The 18,519-nt window shown below is 37.4% G+C and overlaps 3 protein-coding genes and 1 pseudogene across 3 annotated transcripts; 1 reads left to right on the plus strand and 3 right to left on the minus strand.

Moving 5' to 3' along the window:
* Window positions 1-5,667: 5,667 nt before the first annotated feature.
* LOC121997305 (RNA demethylase ALKBH9B-like) lies at window positions 5,668-6,251 on the minus strand. The gene is made up of 3 exons (XM_042551657.1): window positions 6,091-6,251; window positions 5,905-5,990; window positions 5,668-5,828 (listed from the first exon to the last, which is right to left on the minus strand). The coding sequence occupies exons 1-3, from the start codon at window positions 6,249-6,251 to the stop codon at window positions 5,668-5,670; spliced, it is 408 nt and encodes a 135-aa protein (XP_042407591.1).
* Window positions 6,252-6,294: 43 nt separating this feature from the next.
* On the minus strand, window positions 6,295-6,636 carry LOC121997314 (eukaryotic translation initiation factor 1A-like). The gene has a single exon (XM_042551667.1). The coding sequence runs from the start codon at window positions 6,634-6,636 to the stop codon at window positions 6,304-6,306; it is 333 nt and encodes a 110-aa protein (XP_042407601.1). The 3' UTR covers window positions 6,295-6,303.
* A 3,328-nt stretch (window positions 6,637-9,964) lies between these two features.
* LOC122022785 (DEAD-box ATP-dependent RNA helicase 31-like) lies at window positions 9,965-15,988 on the plus strand. Its single transcript, XM_042580906.1, has 10 exons — window positions 9,965-10,698; window positions 10,961-11,067; window positions 11,617-11,672; window positions 11,811-12,035; window positions 12,126-12,332; window positions 12,410-12,496; window positions 12,574-12,669; window positions 12,756-12,971; window positions 13,080-13,262; window positions 15,594-15,988. The coding sequence occupies exons 1-10, from the start codon at window positions 10,034-10,036 to the stop codon at window positions 15,819-15,821; spliced, it is 2,070 nt and encodes a 689-aa protein (XP_042436840.1). The 5' UTR covers window positions 9,965-10,033; the 3' UTR covers window positions 15,822-15,988.
* Window positions 15,989-16,822: 834 nt separating this feature from the next.
* Window positions 16,823-16,966, minus strand: LOC122039396 (annotated as a pseudogene).
* Between the last annotated feature and the right edge of the window lie 1,553 nt (window positions 16,967-18,519).

Consider the following 18,519-nt stretch of genomic DNA (forward strand, 5'->3'; position numbering starts at 1 on the left):
TGATTTTTCAACGAAAGCACTCAACGAGTGTGAGCCTTGGAGTAGGAGTTATCGAAGGCTTCGATCCAAGTAAATTGAACTTGTGTTAGCGCTTGCTTCTTTTTTGTCTCATTTTGTTTTTCCTTAGTTATATTTTTGTTGTGAACTCATTTTCAAAACAACAGATTCTCCATCTTCATTGCTATTTTATTTAGATGTAGCTCCCCCTTCACCAATGCTCTCCTTTTAGTGACTCGCCATTAGTGCTAGTCCGACATATTCCTCCAGTTCAGATTCTGATGATTACTCATCTCATGTTGCCTTCAGATTCTTGTGCTTCGATTTGCTTGGCCCATTGTTTTTCTCCTTCCTTTTCAGCTTTGGACATTCATCCTCGATGTGCCCTTCTTCTTGGCAATTGTAATATTTGACTTTCCTCTTTCTCGAAAGAAACTTGTTGGCCTGCGGCTTATTAAATTTATTAGATTTTAAAATTTTTAAAAATTTTCTTACCATGAAAGCTGCTTCATCTTCGTCTAATGATGTGCCAAACTCTGATTCATCTTTTCTAGCTTTCAGTACTAGATTCTGACTTAGCTCCTTTTCTTTCCTCATACATACACATCTAGATTCGTATAATTCTAAAGTTGAAAATAGTTCTTCTAAATTACTTACCTCTAAATTCTTTGATATATAGTAGGCATCTACTATTGATATCCACTTTTGAGTTCTAGGGAAGTTGTTGAAAGCATATCAGATTGAGTCCCGATTCATTACCAGTTCTCCAAGGTTTGTCAGTCCGGTGATAAGCTCCTTGATCTTTCCGTGTAATTGAGCTACTGTTTCTCCTTCTTGCATTCAGAGTTTTATCAATTGATTTATGAACAAGTCCTATCTTGCTAGCTTAACCTTCGATGCCCCTTCGTGTAGCTTTAGAATTTCTCCCAGAGTTCCTTATAGGAGTCATAAACACCAATCTAGTTGACTTCTTACGATGACAGAACATTTAGCAGATGGAACTCTGCTTTATCGTTTGTCACAATGTTAGCTTGCTCTTTCTTACTCCAAAATTATTCTTCTTTTTTAGACACTTGATAATCTCTAGGTGTTGAAAACTATATTTAATTGTAAGTAATATGTCAAAATCAATTTTAAAAAATACCTCCATTTTTTCTTCTAGATGATGAAGTTCCCCTCGAACTTTGGCGGATGAATGTTCACTCTGACCATTTTTTTCTTTAGATATCGGTTAGTCCTTTTAAAGCTGTTGGGCTCTGATACCAATTATAAGTCTAGGTGCGGCCGAATAGAAGGGTGAATAGCCCTAAAATCAGAGTTAGAATAATATCTTTTGCTTTTACTTTAGCAAGGATGCACAATTAATTAAGCACATATAATTAACATAAAAGCAATAATTAAAAGTAAGAATGCTAAAGAATTTACTTGGATACAACCTACATGGTTGTTAATCCAAAGTAAATGAAAAAGCTCTAAAAATCTCCTTTATTGAAGGTGAAGAAACCTCTTATACTCTTTGATAGCTCAGAAATTAACTAGGAATTGATTACAATAGTTGTTAAATAATTCCTACCTCTAAGGGAATCCAGGGCACCTCCAAGAGGATAAACTTTTATCCTCTTCTCAATGGTAGCCTAACGACTACTATCTAGTTGGAGACACCTTCAATGTTATTAGAGGCGCCTATGTGCCTCTGCTTGAGGCGCCTTTGATCTTGCTTGAGGTGCCTTCGACCTTTTCATCTGAGGCACCTTCGCGCCCTTGCTAGGCAGGTTCAACAGAGGCACCTGAGGCACCCTCAATCACAAGGGAGGCGCCTCGAGTCTTCAAGATCAATCTCCAAGTTGATCTTCTTTGATCTCGCTCGCTTGGGTGATGCTCCGACCATCTGGAATTGAGCTCATCCGAACTCAACTTTGGCCTTTACTGCGAGCAGACTTCCTCTTAGACTGCTTATCCCTCGAAAGTGTCATGCGCTTCCTTCTCGTCTACTGGTGTACTATTCTGTAACACTTTGTCCCTGGATGCACCAAGCCTGTTGACTCACTTCCCGTGTCATCCTTCTCCCTAGCTACGTCTTCCGCTCGACTTTTTGTATTCCTAAGCTCATGTACACTCAAACACAAGACATCAAAAATTACAGGATCTAACTTAACTAAATTGACCATGTCAAAACTAACCTATGGTACTTACAGGGGTGTCAAGGTGATGGATTTCACATTTTATAGAATTTACTACATTTCTACTATTTTCTTGTAATGACCACCCTTCTTATTACTACTACTACTCTCTAAGAGTGACCGTTACTTATCTACTAACTTAACTTAACCGGTTTATTAAAAATCTCTAGGAAAACCCTACCGAAAAATTTCGGCAGAGTCTCCCCTATACCGGTGACCATTTTCCATAATACAAGCATAATATACTCAGCCACATGCGGCTGGAAATATATTTCAATCAACCACGCAGTTTAATAAGAGATGAAAACTAACCACAACCACGCAGTTAAATAATTCAATCATACAGGTAATGAAAAACCGAAAACATAACTTCTTACTACATCCTTTTCTTATCAACTTAATAAGAAATCAAACTAATCACATTCTTAAACTAAATGAATTCCTTAGCTAAGTCCCAAGGACCTCCATAGTCCACACATCACACACTCCTCTTGCATCTCCTTGTCGCCTTCTTTCACTGTATCTTTTCTTTCCCTTTATCTGCAGTAGGAGGAAATGAAGTCTATAAGCATAAAGCTTAGTGAGCGCTATCTACTCACAAAAACTCGATATGCATGTATATAAATAAAAACATGTTAAAACTGAATGCTAACATATAAAACTACTCATGCTCATATATAGCAAAGGAATCATGCTAACTGAAATACTAAACATGTATAGCTAATCATGCTCATAAGAAAAAAACTATAAAAGAAGCATACTAAACATGTAAAACTACTAAACATGTAAAGTTACTAAACATGTAAAACTACTAAACATGTAAAGCTAAACATGCTGAATAATCTAGTAGCAAGGAAACAATTGAAACTACTACTGCATGCTTCAAATAACAAGAAACTAACTTTCTAATTCTAGACAGATTTGAAGCTCGTTTCATTTGTTTCAAAAACTTATATTTTAATACTTCAAAATAATAATAAACTTCTTTTGGGCCCGGCATTGTACCAATTTACGCGCATCCTTAGTAAGAGTCGAGGTAGCTAATCCCGAAACTACTAAGGTACTTCTAGGCGATCTTGTGCCTAGGGGCGATCTAGGAGCCCACCCAATGGACCTTGTGTCCTGGACCTCGTGTCCGGTACATGCCATTAAAAAGTAAAATACTTTCTTTTTAACTATAACTTCTTTATACTTGCTCTTACTTGGCATTTAAGCAAACACCTTGTGTGCGCTTTTGATATTCAATCATCTGGAATTGAAATCAAGTCTAGACCTTAGTCTTTCTTGCTTATAGTTCTTAAAGACAGAAACTCATGCTTATGTAATAGCAAAGAAACTAATAATTGCATGCTCAAGATATACTATCTGTAATTAAACAGAAACAAACTGCTTTCTGGAAATTAGAGGCTGTTCGTGCTTAATAACTAGCAATGAAAACTTCATTCTTGCTGGAATAACAAATAGGAAATCTCATGCTTACTGGAATAACTTCATACTTCAAAAGAAATCCGAAACTCGACACAAATTGTTCATGCTTGTTAAAATGCAAGGTACCCAAAACTAAAATACTGATGTTAAGGACTATTCTTGCTCCTTAAGTGCAAAGACAAGAAAGCTGTAATGCTAAACTCATTCTAACTAAATAAAGATTGTTCTTGCCCTTAAAACAGCAACAAAAGATCTATTCAAATATACTAAGGTACCAAGTTGTGCATGCTCATTAAGGAAAACTACACTACTGTTCATGCTCAATTAATAGCAAGGAAGAAAAATCAAGAAAATCAACACTGCAAGCTAAAGGCCGGCTGCTCATTCTCATGCAGTAGCAAAGAAAGGAATTTAAAGATATCAATGTTGCAAACTAAAGGGTCGGCTGCTCATGTTCAACTAGTAGAAACCGAAACCACATGTTAAACCTAAACAACTTATTCATTTATCTCAGATTTCAACAAAACTAAATCTGCACTTGTAAAGGCTGTTCATGTTCGGAATTTACAACAAGATTTCAAAACTGAACTTCCAAATCAAGGTTACTCAAGCCTAATGCATGGCACAAACCCAAATCCGTACCAATCCGATTTACACAGCAAGGTCACAAACCCGAATTGCACAGCAAGGTCACAATAGAAAATTCTAACTCTAACTTGAATTTCTAATTGCAAGGCATGAAGGAAATCCAAATCATATGCCTAAACTAAACAATTCATTCCTTTTCTTTGAGATCCCCGACAGTAAGCACAAAACCATAATCTTTACAGCATGTTTTAAAATCGAGAAGATCAAGGTCCGAAAACTACTCCTACTGCAGGTGAGTAGCAACTCACTTTGGGTTCTTGGACTTACAACCGAAGATAAAGGGCTGCTAGGGTTCGGAGAAGTTGTTTCCTCAACGATCTCTTGGTATCTACTTGTTCTTTTCGACGAGGGGATCACGAAGGTGTGGAGATCTCGTCGGAAAAAGTCCTCGCCGGCCGCTGGAGACGAGCCCTAGATTCGGCTCTGTTTCCGCCCGAGAGAGCCGGCGCCGTCGCGAGAGAGGAGAGGAGAAGTTTAGGTTTTTCGAAAATCACTCAAGTCCTCTCTTTATAACCTAGGTAATTTGTTCTCTGCTAACCCTTAAATAAATTTCGTTTCCTATTTGATCAGAAAATGCCTGCTGAACAGTTGGCTAGCTGGATCCGGTTAAGGCTCGGTTCGAGTTCGAGGTCCACTGCTCGAATCTCGGCTTGGACATTATTTTTTTTTAAACTTCTTTCGTTTAGTAAAAATACCAAACGACCTTCAAAAATTACGTAAAAATACTCTAAAAATTTCTAAAAATCTCTAGAATATTTCTATAGCATTTATAAATATTTTTAAAGACATTTAGAACTCGAATAGGAAAAATTGGGTCGTTACATTTCTACTCTCGTCATCTGAATTAAGCATCAGAGGACCCTTGTCGGAACTAGATCGACACCCTCTGACTTTGTGTTAACTTTGAGCAGGAACTCTTATACTCAGTATGGAGAAGGCGAGAAGTGATTTGCTATCAATGTTCAAGAAGCACTCGGCTAGGAGCTTCCAAATTTTATCATATCAGTGGTATTCAAGTTTGTTTAATAATATAATTGAGTCAAATCAAATCGAATAAAAAAAAATAAACTGCTGAAATGATTGTTCAAGTTTAACTTGATTTTTTTATGAGCTCGACCTTGGTTCATTTAGATGTTATCGAGCTCTTAATTTAAGTTTGTTTAATTGTTTAAAAACTTTATAGTTTTTAAACTTATTTGATTGTTTATTAAGTTTGATAATACAAGCTTATTTGTTCATTTTAATTTTTTAAAATTGATTTACTATGTTTATAAGAGTTTTATTTATAGATATGATTCACCAACATTGTTTATGAATATTATTCATGAGTATTATTCATGAACAATTCATAATTTTGTTCATTAATATTAATAAATTGAATATATATACTAGTGTTCTTAGTCGGCTCAAGGTATTAGAGCTTATTTTCAATCATCAAACAGAAAATTTGAAGCTTGAATTTGATCTGGGCGAAACATCCAAAGATATTCAGCAAAGGGGGAATGGGATCGACTTGTTCGTCGCAAATTATGCCTGGTGGGTTGCCATGCTTATCATGTAAATCAGAAATGGTTGCTTTAGCAAAAACAAAACACGCACAAAAAAAAAAGGACAGTAAAATAACTACAAATTACAAGAGCTGTAAAATTACCACTGCGTAATTGTAGCAGCAACCGAATTGAATTGTTATCCGAACTTGACCGCGCATCCATTTCCTCGGCTCCGAATACGTTCGTTCTGAACAAAAATACCAGTTAACCTTATGAACAACACGAATTATTATCAAAATGCAGGAATAAACGTAAGATGAAATGGTGATCCATACCTCTGAGCTCACCGTTCCGCCCTTTCTTCTAGAAGGCATAGATGCAATCCACGATCTGTTTCTGCTTGGCGGGGGCTGAAAACTCTGGCGTGGAGCCCGAGCCCCTCGAGAATATTGACCAGCTGACCGTGAACCTTCTCCATCTTCTGAAAATCCTTCTTCCTCTTCACCATCCAAGACCTTTTGATCTCTTCTGAATCATCATCTTTTGAAAATCCTACTACCTTAGATCTTGTCGATATCTTCATCCTCGAACTCGATGTAGTCATCGGCACCGCCCTCGTCCTCCTCGTCGAGCCCTCCGATGCCCTCGTTGAGGCGGATGTTCTCAGGGAGCTCACCGTAGGCCTTAAGGAGACGGGCCTCGTCAGGCATATACTTGAAGATGATGTCCGCCTTGTCGTCCTGGTAGTCACGGAGGTCGATGAGAATGATGTCCCCGGCAGCGATCCAGACCTTCTTGTGCATCTTGCCGCGGATGTGGCAAAGGTGCTTCGATCCGTCGAGGGAGGCGACGCTGAAGTTGGAAGAGGCTAGGGTTCTTTTGGGCGTTGGCATGCACGTGCTTTGCACGTGAGGGAGAGTTTTATACCACCTATGTGGTCCAGGGAGGGACCAAGAATTCCTGGTCCAAAAGATCCGCTCCCTTCCACGAGTCACTGGCGGCTGTTATATTTTAAGGAATATTTTAAGATAATTGTCTTATACTTTTAATATTTATTTAATAAATATAGATTTATTATTTAAATATATATTATATATTTGAATAGTCTTAAACTCATTTACTTAATATTTATAATATAATTCATAGCATGAGAAAATTTATGATTAGATCACAACTTACGATTATATCTACATATATAATTATGAACATATTTAAATTTTTCTAGTTGTCAAATTGATGCATTTAGACATCATCAATTCTGTAAGATTAGTACGCGTTATACTCCTTGATTCGGTCAAATAGTTGTTTCTCACTAGCTAGAAACATTGGGATGTCGAGATTTAAATATGAAAACTAGTTATGGTAACTATTAGAGTGACTTACTGTAATATTTCATATGGTTTCTCTACATATATGGAGATGTTTGTGAAATTCTTACTGTAGTTCGAGTACAAGTTTCCTTCGACTTAAGGTATACAAGTCATCTTAGTCATGGAGACTTATACTTTGACATCTTAAGTAAACATCTCTTGGAGGTGTGAACATGAGATGATTGGGTATAAGTCAAAGTGTCCGAAGGTGTTTGGATGGTCGACAGAGGATTCAGTGCTAATTGTGAGGAGACGTATACCCTATGTCATTCCTTAGGATTATTACTTAAAATCTTTGGTCAAATCATCACACGTTAAGAGTATAAGACTCTTGTATAGATGTACGAGTAATTTAAATATGTAGAACGATGAAGTATTACTTGAGCTCGGTGTGACATAGTCAGCCTAGTGGGGGCAGACACATAGACCATGTCCTGAACCAAGTGGGTATAAGACGAGTGAAAGGAGCGAGACATGACTCACTGTAGCTACTGAAGGGTTCAGAATTAGTTCTGAGATTAACTGTGATTTTCTGGTTAATTGGGGATCATGATGTATTATTAGGTATCATTCATGATCGTTCCATAATTAAGTAGTCAATTATGGACGACCAAGATAAATCGAGAACATATTCGGTCACACGCACTACGAGTCTTTAAAAGACGTAAAATAAGTTAGAGAATATGATTCTCAGATCAAGAGATAAATGTTTGGTTAAATCATACATAAGATAAATATGAAAATATTTGTCGGAACAGAAGTGCGGATGTGCCACATCTCTTATAAAAGAGTTGGACTCAATTTGGTTTAGTCATGAACCAATTTGATTTAGTTGTGAACCAAACAAAGGGGTTAATGAGCTAATTTTTAGTTAAAGTATAATGGGTTGGATTTGAGCTTTCTAATCTAACACATTAAAGAAAACTATACATTGATATGGTTAAGAGAGAATTAATACACAATTTATTATCTGCTTGATTAGGTTTTGGAAATCTAAGAAGGGGAGTCTTGGTGCAACGGTAAAGTTGTTGCTTTATGACTAAAAGGTCACGGGTTCAAATCGTGGAAACAACCTCTTGCAAAAAGCAGGTCCGCATAGCGGGAGGTTCGTGCACCGGGCTACCCTTTTTTAGATTTTGGAAATCTAAACCTAATACCTCTCTCTCCCTCTTCTTCTCTCTTGCCGCCGACCACAACAAGAGGGCCTCCTCTTATTGTCGTGAGTCACCCAAAGGAAGAAGATCTTCCTTTTGCTTCTTCTTCCTTTTCTTGATCATTCTCGTTCCCTCGTGGATAGTACCTTCCGAAGGTGAAGCTTGTTCTCTTGGAGTTGTCTTGAAGAGCTTAGTGTGGATACGAATAGAAACGAGGTTCGATAATGTCACAAATGGTTGATGCCTTTCTCGTTATAGGTCATCCGTAAGGTATACCTAGAATAATTGTTATTCGATTTCATTTTGTTTTATGTTCTTGTCTGCGTGATTATATCTTGTATGCGTGTGGTGTATGTGATGTAATAAATTAGTTTATTTATCGTTAAGTCTTCCACTGTGCATGTTTATGAAAGATGTTTTTAACACACACTGCATCCGACATATCTCAATAAGTTAGACGATGCCTTGCCAACTCGTTCTCGTCTGCTCACTTGATTCTCCGAGCATCCTCCGTGTCAAGAATAATTAAGTTTGATTGATAATTTAGTTTGATAAAACAAGCTTATTTGTTCATTTTATTTTTTTAAATTTATTTATCATATTAATAAGAATTTTATTGATTGACATCATTCACAAGTATTCTTTCTTATTGTTCACGAATTGTTGGCAATTCTTGTTTATGAATATTGATTAATTGACCATATATTTAAATTCATTCATTTAATTTAACCAATTATTCAAGCTTATTCAATTAATTAATTATATATATATATTAAATAAATATAAAAAAATTTTACTAATAGGGACGGTGGACGCATGATATCTCTAGTTAAGGACAGAGCCAAGGGAGGTGATGGTGGTGCCCCTCAATTTTTAAGTATAAGAAGTGTATGATGTATAATAATAGAGTGTGAAAGAGAGACAAATGGAAAGCAACGACACAGTCGCCTTCCCTGAACGTAAACACGTACATTTAGTCCCCTCGATATGAAATTCTTGGCTCCTTCTTTGTCTCTAGCGTAATGACCAGAGGTCGATTCTTAGAAACCAATGACTTTGGGTTTATTCTATCGTACGCATAACACCTGTGTACCTGCATTTATCTCTTTCTATATCTATGGGAATGACAAAGGGGGGCGTTAAGGTAGTAGATTTATTTTTTTACTAATAGAGTACGGGATGCTTAGTTGAATAGAGGGTAACAAATTTACTATAATATGTCAAGGGATTAATTCTCGATGGTGCATGCCCTCGAAAAAAAATCCCTTCTGTTCCTAATAAACTAGATGATGGACAATACCTCTCTTTATATAATTTAGAGATGGATCACGAGGTATCTAGATGTAATCACCTACTAAGTCAAATACTAAGTTGGCCGATGGTTCATTTAACGTCCTAACATAAAATATTTTAAAAAAACTAAAATAAATTTGCTAGGGTCATCTCTCTACCCTTCAATCCTTTTACTATAATTTTTAATGTGTTTTAATATCTTCAATTTTGTTTTGTATAGTTTGTATTATGAAAAAAAAATATTTTAATTTAAATTGAATGAAATAAGAATATATATTAAATTTAAATATAAAATTGGGTGGATGTTAAAATTTGACATAAAATATACATATATTAAAAGAAAAAAGATTATAGAAGAATTTATAAAACCTTGATATCCACAGTGGAGCCGCTACACAATTATATATCCTCCCATTCTAAAACCCTCTTATCTCCCCCCTCTCTGTCAAGTCTCCGGCGGCTAGGGTCGGACGATGCCTTGCCAACTCCTTCCCATCTGCTCGCTTGATTCTCCGGGCATCCTCCGTTTCAATCTCGGGGCATCCATTCTTCGAAGAGCCTTCCCCTTCAAGCTCAAGTACCTGCCCTTTCCAGCCAAGCCTGCCCGTATTCTCCGTCATAGTAGCGATTCCGTTGGCATCGCACGGAGGAATTCCCTTCGTCTTGATAACTCCAGATTCCCTTCGAAGCAGAAATCCTTGGTCAAGGACGACGCGCAACTGGGCGATAGGCAGTTTAAAGAGATGGAACGAGACGGGAAAAGGAGCAGCCGGGGGAAAAATAAGATCGCTTTGGGGGATGGAAAGATAAATCCAAAGGCGTCAGTGCAGGATACCATCTTTTCAAAGAGGAGTGACGACAGTTCCAAGTCCTTGCAAGTGATCAGCAAAGGGAGGGGAAAAAGAACCTTGGATGGATCTGGAGGGCGAGCTTCTAAAATTTTTCCCTCCAAGAGGAGAGTTTCAACTCAGCTTGGGGAGGAAGATGAAGGTGAAGACTGGAATAGTGATTCCCATCCGAAATTTACTGCACCTAGTAACAGTGCCCAACTGAAAAAGGGAAAATCTGTTAATGCTGTCTGCGCTGTGTCTCCTATAATTTCAGCATCTGAAGATGAGTCTTACCTAAGCGAGACCAGGTAAAAGTTCTTGGAAACTAATACTATAGGAGGTTCATTGCTGACAAACATAATTTTGGCAATGTTTGAACTGCTAGAAGAAGTCTCTTGTGGACGTTTTTCATTTGCACGTTCCTTTTATAATATTGTGATTGTTTTTCTCTCAAAGTTGTTTTACTTTGCGTATGTAACATAGTGTTTGTTTTCTACTCAAAGTTAATGTACGCTGGTTATATAATACATTGATTGTTTTCCCCTCAAAGTTGCTCTTTTTCTACTACAGGTTTGAACATTGTTCTCTTTCTTCTTTGTCACTTAAGGGAATAAAAGATGCCGGTTATGTGAGGATGACAATGGTGCAGGAAGCAACACTTCCCTTGATCCTTCAAGGTCAGTTAGCTATATTGTGGCCTTAAGTACCAATGTATGATGCATCCAGTAGGTGTTATGGTTTTTTAACAAGGCTGATCAATGGTGAAATGCCCAATCCAATAATTTTAGATTTACTTCGCTATAGTGGTATTGGTATTGTTTTGGTAGTAGGTGGTACCACTGTTGGTAATCCCATAGATATAGTTCTTATGCCCAATGTTTTAGAAATCCCTTGCTAGGACCACCATTTCATTGTTCAAATATATGCTAAGCCAAGGAGAATTTTTCCCCTTATTCACCAACTACATTCTATGTCACGAGTTATTAATCATGTTTCTGTTTTTGTGCTTCTGAGAATTTAGTTGCTAATGTTTAAACAATTAGTTGGCACACTGATTACTTTCTGGCATGATAGTTAAAATTGGAATTTCGGTTCCTTCTGGAAATAAATGACATCTAGTAAACTTTATTCAAATCTACTCCAGATCAATTGCTGCATATTTTTCCCTCAAACTCCCCATATCCGCTTGCCATGCAGATGATGATCCTTTCCTGTTCTTAATGTAGGCAAAGATGTTCTAGCAAAGGCAAAAACTGGAACTGGAAAAACTGTCGCATTTCTAGTATGGCCTTACAGGATCAAAATATCTGATTATGATCCACTTGATGCATTTTTGATTACTTGTTTATTTTTTGTCTTTCTTTCTTTTTAGACGAGTGCATTTCCCCAATTTTACCATCTGCAAGTTGTTTCTTTGCAGCTTCCTGCGATTGAGGTTATTTCAAAATTACCTACATTTGACCTTGATAGAAAAAGGCCTTCCATTAATGTGCTCGTCATTTGCCCAACACGAGAACTTGCATTGCAAGCCGCTGCAGAGGCTGATAAACTCTTGAAGTATCATCCTTCTATTGGTGTACAAGCAGTAATAGGTGGTACACGACTTACACAAGAACAAAGACACATGCAAGCAAATCCTTGCCAGGTGAAATTCCTAATGCTCACTGATAAATGTGAATGCATATCTGTAATATCCCATTGGCAGTGTTTATGCTAATAAGTGTTAGTCTAATAGATTCTGATTGCTACTCCTGGAAGACTCAAAGACCATATCGAAAACACAACAGGATTTGTCAGTCGGCTAAATGGTGTGAAAATTCTTGTTCTTGATGAAGCAGATCGTCTATTGGATATGGGATTCCGCAAGGACATTGAGAGAATTATTTCTACAGTTCCAAAACAACGACAAACACTTCTATTTTCTGCAACCATACCAAATGATGTATGTTTATGGCAGTTATATCTTTAGTTTTCATTCTTACAATGGGATTTTTATTGAATAATCATGTTTGCATCTAGGTTCGTCAAATTTGTCATATTTCCTTGAAAAAGGACTACAAATTCATCAGCACTGTGGAAGAGGGTAGTGAAGAGACGCACTCACAGGTACTTTTCTTCTCATAAACATGCAATAGATAATTTGTTGCTATAATTTCATTTAATTAATTTGTCCTTATGATCAGGTGAAACAAATGCATCTGATTGCTCCATTGGAAAAGCACTTCTCAATTCTTTACTGTATACTGAAAAAGCATATTTCAGAGGATTTCGATTACAAGGTAATTAATAATCCGGCAAACCTTTCACTTGCCTTGTATCTTATCTAGTCATTTTTTTCATCATCTGGCATGTCACGAACTTGTAGGTTATTGTATTTTGTACCACTGCAATGTTGACAAAGCTTGTAGCTGACCTACTTTCTAAATTGCATTTGAATGTGCGTGAAATCCATTCAAGAAAATCACAAAGTTACAGAACCAAAGTCTCTGAAGAGTTTAGGCAATCAAAAGGGCTCATTCTTGTGAGTTCGGATGTGTCTGCTAGAGGTGTTGATTACCCAGATGTTACCCTTGTTGTACAGGTAAATTGTAGACCTAAATTTTCTATTTACTTTGCTTGTATAACAGTTAATTAAACTTATATTTGTCTTGTTATGATGATAATGTTGCTCAAGTCACATTTCTTGTAGGTTGGACTCCCTTCAGATAGAGAGCAGTATGTACATCGACTTGGTAGAACAGGCCGGAAAGGTAAAGAAGGAAAAGGTGTGCTGATGCTAGCACCATGGGAAAGTTTCTTTTTGACAACTATCAAAGATTTGCCAATAACAGAGGCATCACTACCTTCCATTGATCCCAACGCTGCAAGACAAGTGAGTATCAAACAATGTACATGAAGTGTTATCTTAGTAACAGAGTGAAGTATGGTGATATTCTGTGAGCTTAACATGTGAAGTATATACTAGAATTCTGAAAATGTTGCCCCCTCAACTTCCCCTAGTTTAAATCTGAGTTGTTAATTGATTATTATTAGACATAATTAATCTGAGTTTAACATGTGAAGTTTATACTAGAATTCTGAAAATGTTGCCCCCTCAACTTCCCCTAGTTTAAATCTGAGTTGTTAATTGACTATTATTAGACATAATTAATTGAGTAATTATCAAAGATAATCAAGGAGCTATTTAACAATATAATTATTTGATTAAAATCATTTAGTTGTGGCGAGTGCCTGAATTAGCGAATGGAAATAACTCCAGTGGGTGGGATTTGAAACGATTTTCACTTATGGCTGAGGTTTGATTTGTTTTTAATGGTCTGGAATGTAGTTCCAACTGGGGGCTTGATCTGTTTTGTTTAAATTTAATTTTCATCATGCGGGAGGAGATGAGGCACAGTCAAGTTTAATTGCTGGATTGTAATTAATTAGTGGTTGGTGTTCTTTCCTCAAAATGGACTGGACCATATTTTTGAAGTGAATGTTGCGACCTGTTTCAATTAATCGATTTAATTTCAGTCGCTTATATCAATTACTTGGGATGCTAGTTCTTATTTATGCTGTTGGAATTGCATGACATGGTCTAACTGTGTAAGGCTAGGTACTATTTTATTTTTTGGTTTAGGCATATGTAATTGGAGACTGGCACTTTAGTGGCATGTGAAATAGTAGAATGTATTGAGTTTCATGCGATGGGAGGAGATGGTGTAAGTCATGATAGTATATCAGAGTTATTTCGATGGCTTTTGTCAAATTGAGGTCAGGTTGTATTTTGATAGTAGTGGATGAAGAGTAATGAGTTTAGGATCAATCCTGAATCCTGATTAGCTTTGATTTAATTGGGGGTTGAATAAATCCAAATGAGATTTCACTGGTATTTCTTGCCCCATCACTTGATCTTATTCAAGAGGGAAAAGGAACATGAACTAATCCTTCTAGGGAGCATATTTGAGAGAGCTTTGAATTCATGCTCAGCTATTTTCCATGAAATAGAGGTACTATGTCACAAGAGGGAAACAACCTCCAAAGGGTTTTCTAGAGTCCATGTAGGTTATTGGAGAGGCTGATAACATCAAGGAGGCATGCAACTTTGTGTGGAAGTGTAAATTTTGAGGATAATTTCCAACTCAAGCAGGTCCTTTCATTCTCCTTTTGAAATCCATGATAATAATTTTTATTCTGGACTCCTGTTTCAATCCCACTGTTGGTTTAAGAGAGGTTGCATGACGGAGTTGAGGGAAAATTGAGTAGACAGAAAAGAATTGGGTTTCAAGATGAAACAAAACAATTCAATGAATCTCAGCCAATATAACATAGTAGAGTATCCTCATTTGCACTAAATTGTGATCCTAGAGGAGAGGGTTCAGTACTAGAGGAGAGTAGAGATTAAGAGGGAGTCTATTCCCTATAACGGTAGAGTCTCTGTTGTCTCTTGGATTTGAGTTGTACCTATTTTGTTTGCAACTCCCTGTCAATTGAATCTTGAGAATTTCTTATGAATCTTAGCAACATTTTAGTTATGAGAATGAGTTCGACAATTTATTTGGGTTGTACCTGAGTAATTGCGAAAGGGATTTTGTAGAATGTGCTTCTTTTTCTGCAGGAATTTTCTGGAAATAGTTTATTATTCAATTTTTTTGTGATTTGTGAACTTGCAGAAAAGTTGTAAAATTTTTTGTATACTGACCTAGGAAATTGATTAAATTTTAAAAATCCTTCAATATGTATGCTAAATATAAACACAACCATGAAGTCACTGTTGCTCTGAGATCTCTGCTATGCTGGTGTTTTTGGTGTACAAGTCATCGTTGAGATATCTTATGAGCGGTATTCTGATATGTGGTTATGATTTGCTGTCTAGAGTATTTTACTTTAGTTTTTACAAGACTGAGCATCATCTTTGGATTACAACACTGGTTGCTCCGTAGGGGGGAGGTCATCCCCCCTTGCAGAATGCACTCACCCATAGTGGTGTGACAGGAAAAAGTACAGAAGAAATATTGTGAAAAATTACAAGTAGGATGAGCCTCAGGTTTATCAATCACTGTAAGATCCTAGAAACAGTTTGAATACGTCAGGACAATTCTAGACATTGAGGCTTATTGTTAGCTCAGATGGCATGTAATGAATTTATTTATTTATGTTTGGTATTTTTCAAGTATAGTATTTGTCTTCTCTAACACACTTGAATCTTGTGTTTGTACAGGTAGAGCAGGCTGTGAAACTGGTCGACATGAAGAACAAAGAATCGGCATATCAAGCGTGGCTTGGTTACTATAACTCAGACAAGAATATCGGTAGAGATAAGTCTAAACTCGTGGAACTTGCAAATGAGTTCAGTCGAAGCCTAGGCCTCCGAGATCCTCCTGCAATACCCAAGCTTATCCTTAGGAAGATGGGACTCCATAATGTGCCTGGCCTGCATTCCAAGTGACAAACTCTATATGCTGCTGACTTGGGATATATATTTATTTTTTTCCAGTTCTTTTCATTGTTAATGTAGTAGGCGGTACCTGCCCTGGTTCTTGAACGTGTTATTGTTCTGAGCAACAATTAAGTTTCCACTAGGAAAGTCATACAATTAGTTGGTTGTCATTCAAAGTTTTGTACCTGATTCGATCTGTGAATCGATGGCCTTTTGCGCTCCCTGAAACGTAAAATCTAACATATCTATCCAAAAACTGTAAGATTGGCAGTTCGGGAGATTAAATAAGGGGTGGGGAACAGCTGAGCGGATACATAAATGCATAGATGGTACTCGGACAACCATCAATTAGTTCGCCGTGCCCCCCTGCCTGGCGTAGCAGAGTTTGTTCTACTGTGATAGTACTGTAGAAAAAGTTATGGACCAAGGCATAACATACGATAGATTCACAGTTGGTGAAAAATACATATAAGGGGCTATTTGATTTACTCTCTTCTAGTAATGGGACAGCCTGGGAGGGGGATATATATATATGAGCTAGATTTTTTATATCAGGTGGGACAATGTAAAAAAAAGATGGGAAGAGGCTATTTGATTTACTCTCTTCTAGTAATGGGACAGCCTGGGAGGGGGATATATATATGAGCTAGACTTTTTATATCAGGTGGGACAATGTAAAAAAAGATGGGAAGAAAAATTAGCTTATAGAAAATAAGTTTAATTTTTTTCGTATTGCCTTTACTTTTTATTTTTATATAGGACAAGATTTTAATATTTTTATAATTTTATATATTTTTAGGAAAAATTGCACATCTGGTTCTGTGTGCAGACTATTAATTTAATTCTTTATATCATATATTACCGATAAAAATAAATATATTTAATTTTAGCCAAAAGACTGCTCATAAATTAGGTAAGCGTACGTAAGACCCATGCAATAATGCAATGCTAGGGTGATACTCAAGAGACCACTCATAAATTGGGTAAGGGTGCGGAAGATCCATATAATAATGCAATGCTAGGGTGATGCTCGAGAATCCTAGCAACAAGCCAAGCTCAAGAATTCTAATAGCAAGCTACTGTAACGGACTCCTTCTTATAAAAATTTAATTTAATATTATACTTGATCTTAGCTAAAAAGTCGAGAAAAGTATGCTTTCTAATATCACTAACCCAAGATATTTCTAAAAATTTCTCTGCTCATAATGTTGTCAATTCTAAGATGTGGAACTAAAAAGAATTCTAGATTTCTAATTGATTAATAAGAAAAATTCTCAATAATATAACACAGCTAAGTCTCGAACTCTAGATCTCTGATTGATTAATGAAAAAAATTCTAGAAGTTTCTCTGCTCGTAATGTTGCCAATTCTAAGATGTGGACTAAAGAGAATCGTGCAGAGCAACAAGACAAAGATGCACAAAAGGAGAGCAAACACGAGGAAGGAGAAGAAGAGAAAGAAAAAGAGTTAACGTGGTTTGGCGGTCTGCCTACACAAAAACGGTCGAAGCTTTATTAGAATTCTCTCTACACGAAAGAATCACATCTAATGATTTTTGTGTTGTTGTTGTTATCCAATTCATGTCGAGATTTACTCCTACCACGCTCTTGGTTACTATTTACCACAAGTCCTCCTTGAGAAATTTCATCGCTTGTTTTTTTCCTTTGGTGAAAACCTAGCAACGCACTTGTGATCTTTTCCAATTTGAGAGCTTCCTTACCCCACATCAAAGTAGTAACCAAATTCTCGTACGTAGGAGATGAAGGTAGAGAATTCAACAACATCAGTGCCTTGTCTCCGTCTTCGATCTTCACATCAACCCGCTTTAGATCACTTATAATATGGTTGAATACGTTGATGTGCTGGCTCAGATTGGTTCCTTCTATCATCTTCAACCCGAATAATTTCTGCTTAAAATACAGCTTGTTTGTTAATGACTTTGACATGTACCGACTTTCCAACTTTTGCCAAACTACCACCGGTGACTCGTCATCCATGACATGATACATCACATCATCCATAAGACAAAGCCTGATTGTTGATACTGTCTTCGCCTGAAGTTCTGTTGGTGCGATTAGCATTAACGATTTAACCCAGGTTTTGATGAATGACAAATCAGGTTAAGTTAGTTTGTTGTTGTCTAACACTCTGATCGAGTGTGTAGGAGAAGTCCAGACAGGTCGACGGGCTGACCGGATGTCTGGCACGAAGCCCAGCTAGGTCGACGGGCTGACCGGATAGCTGGCGAGAAGTCCAAGCGGGTCGACGGGCTGACCGGACGCTTGGTGAGAAGTCCAGCTAGGTCGACGGGCTGACCGGATAGCTGACACGAAGTCTAGACGGGTTGACGGGCTGACCGGACGTCTGGCAGGTAAGTGAGGTAAGTCACTGGAGGGGAGTGACTGCGAGGACGCATTCCCGGGAAGGGAACATTAGGCGTCGATCCGGCTTAGATCCATTTTGGATATCTAAGTCGAGATCGTGACTAGATTCCGGTCTCGGAAAGACGGAATCTAAGTCATACTTTTTCTGTTAATTCATTGTGCTGTGTTGCAGGGTATATTTTGCCTCGGACTAACCTTGTTTTGCAGGAGAAGGAATCTCTGGAAAAAGGTGGTCTGGGCGCCCGGAGGCAAGTTTTATCCTCTGCGTCGCCTTGCCACGTGGAGCATCTTGACTGGACTTGCCACGTCGCACCAGGGCGCCC

This window comes from Zingiber officinale, chromosome 1A (assembly GCF_018446385.1).
Source record: "Zingiber officinale cultivar Zhangliang chromosome 1A, Zo_v1.1, whole genome shotgun sequence".
Classification (NCBI taxonomy): domain Eukaryota; kingdom Viridiplantae; phylum Streptophyta; class Magnoliopsida; order Zingiberales; family Zingiberaceae; genus Zingiber; species Zingiber officinale.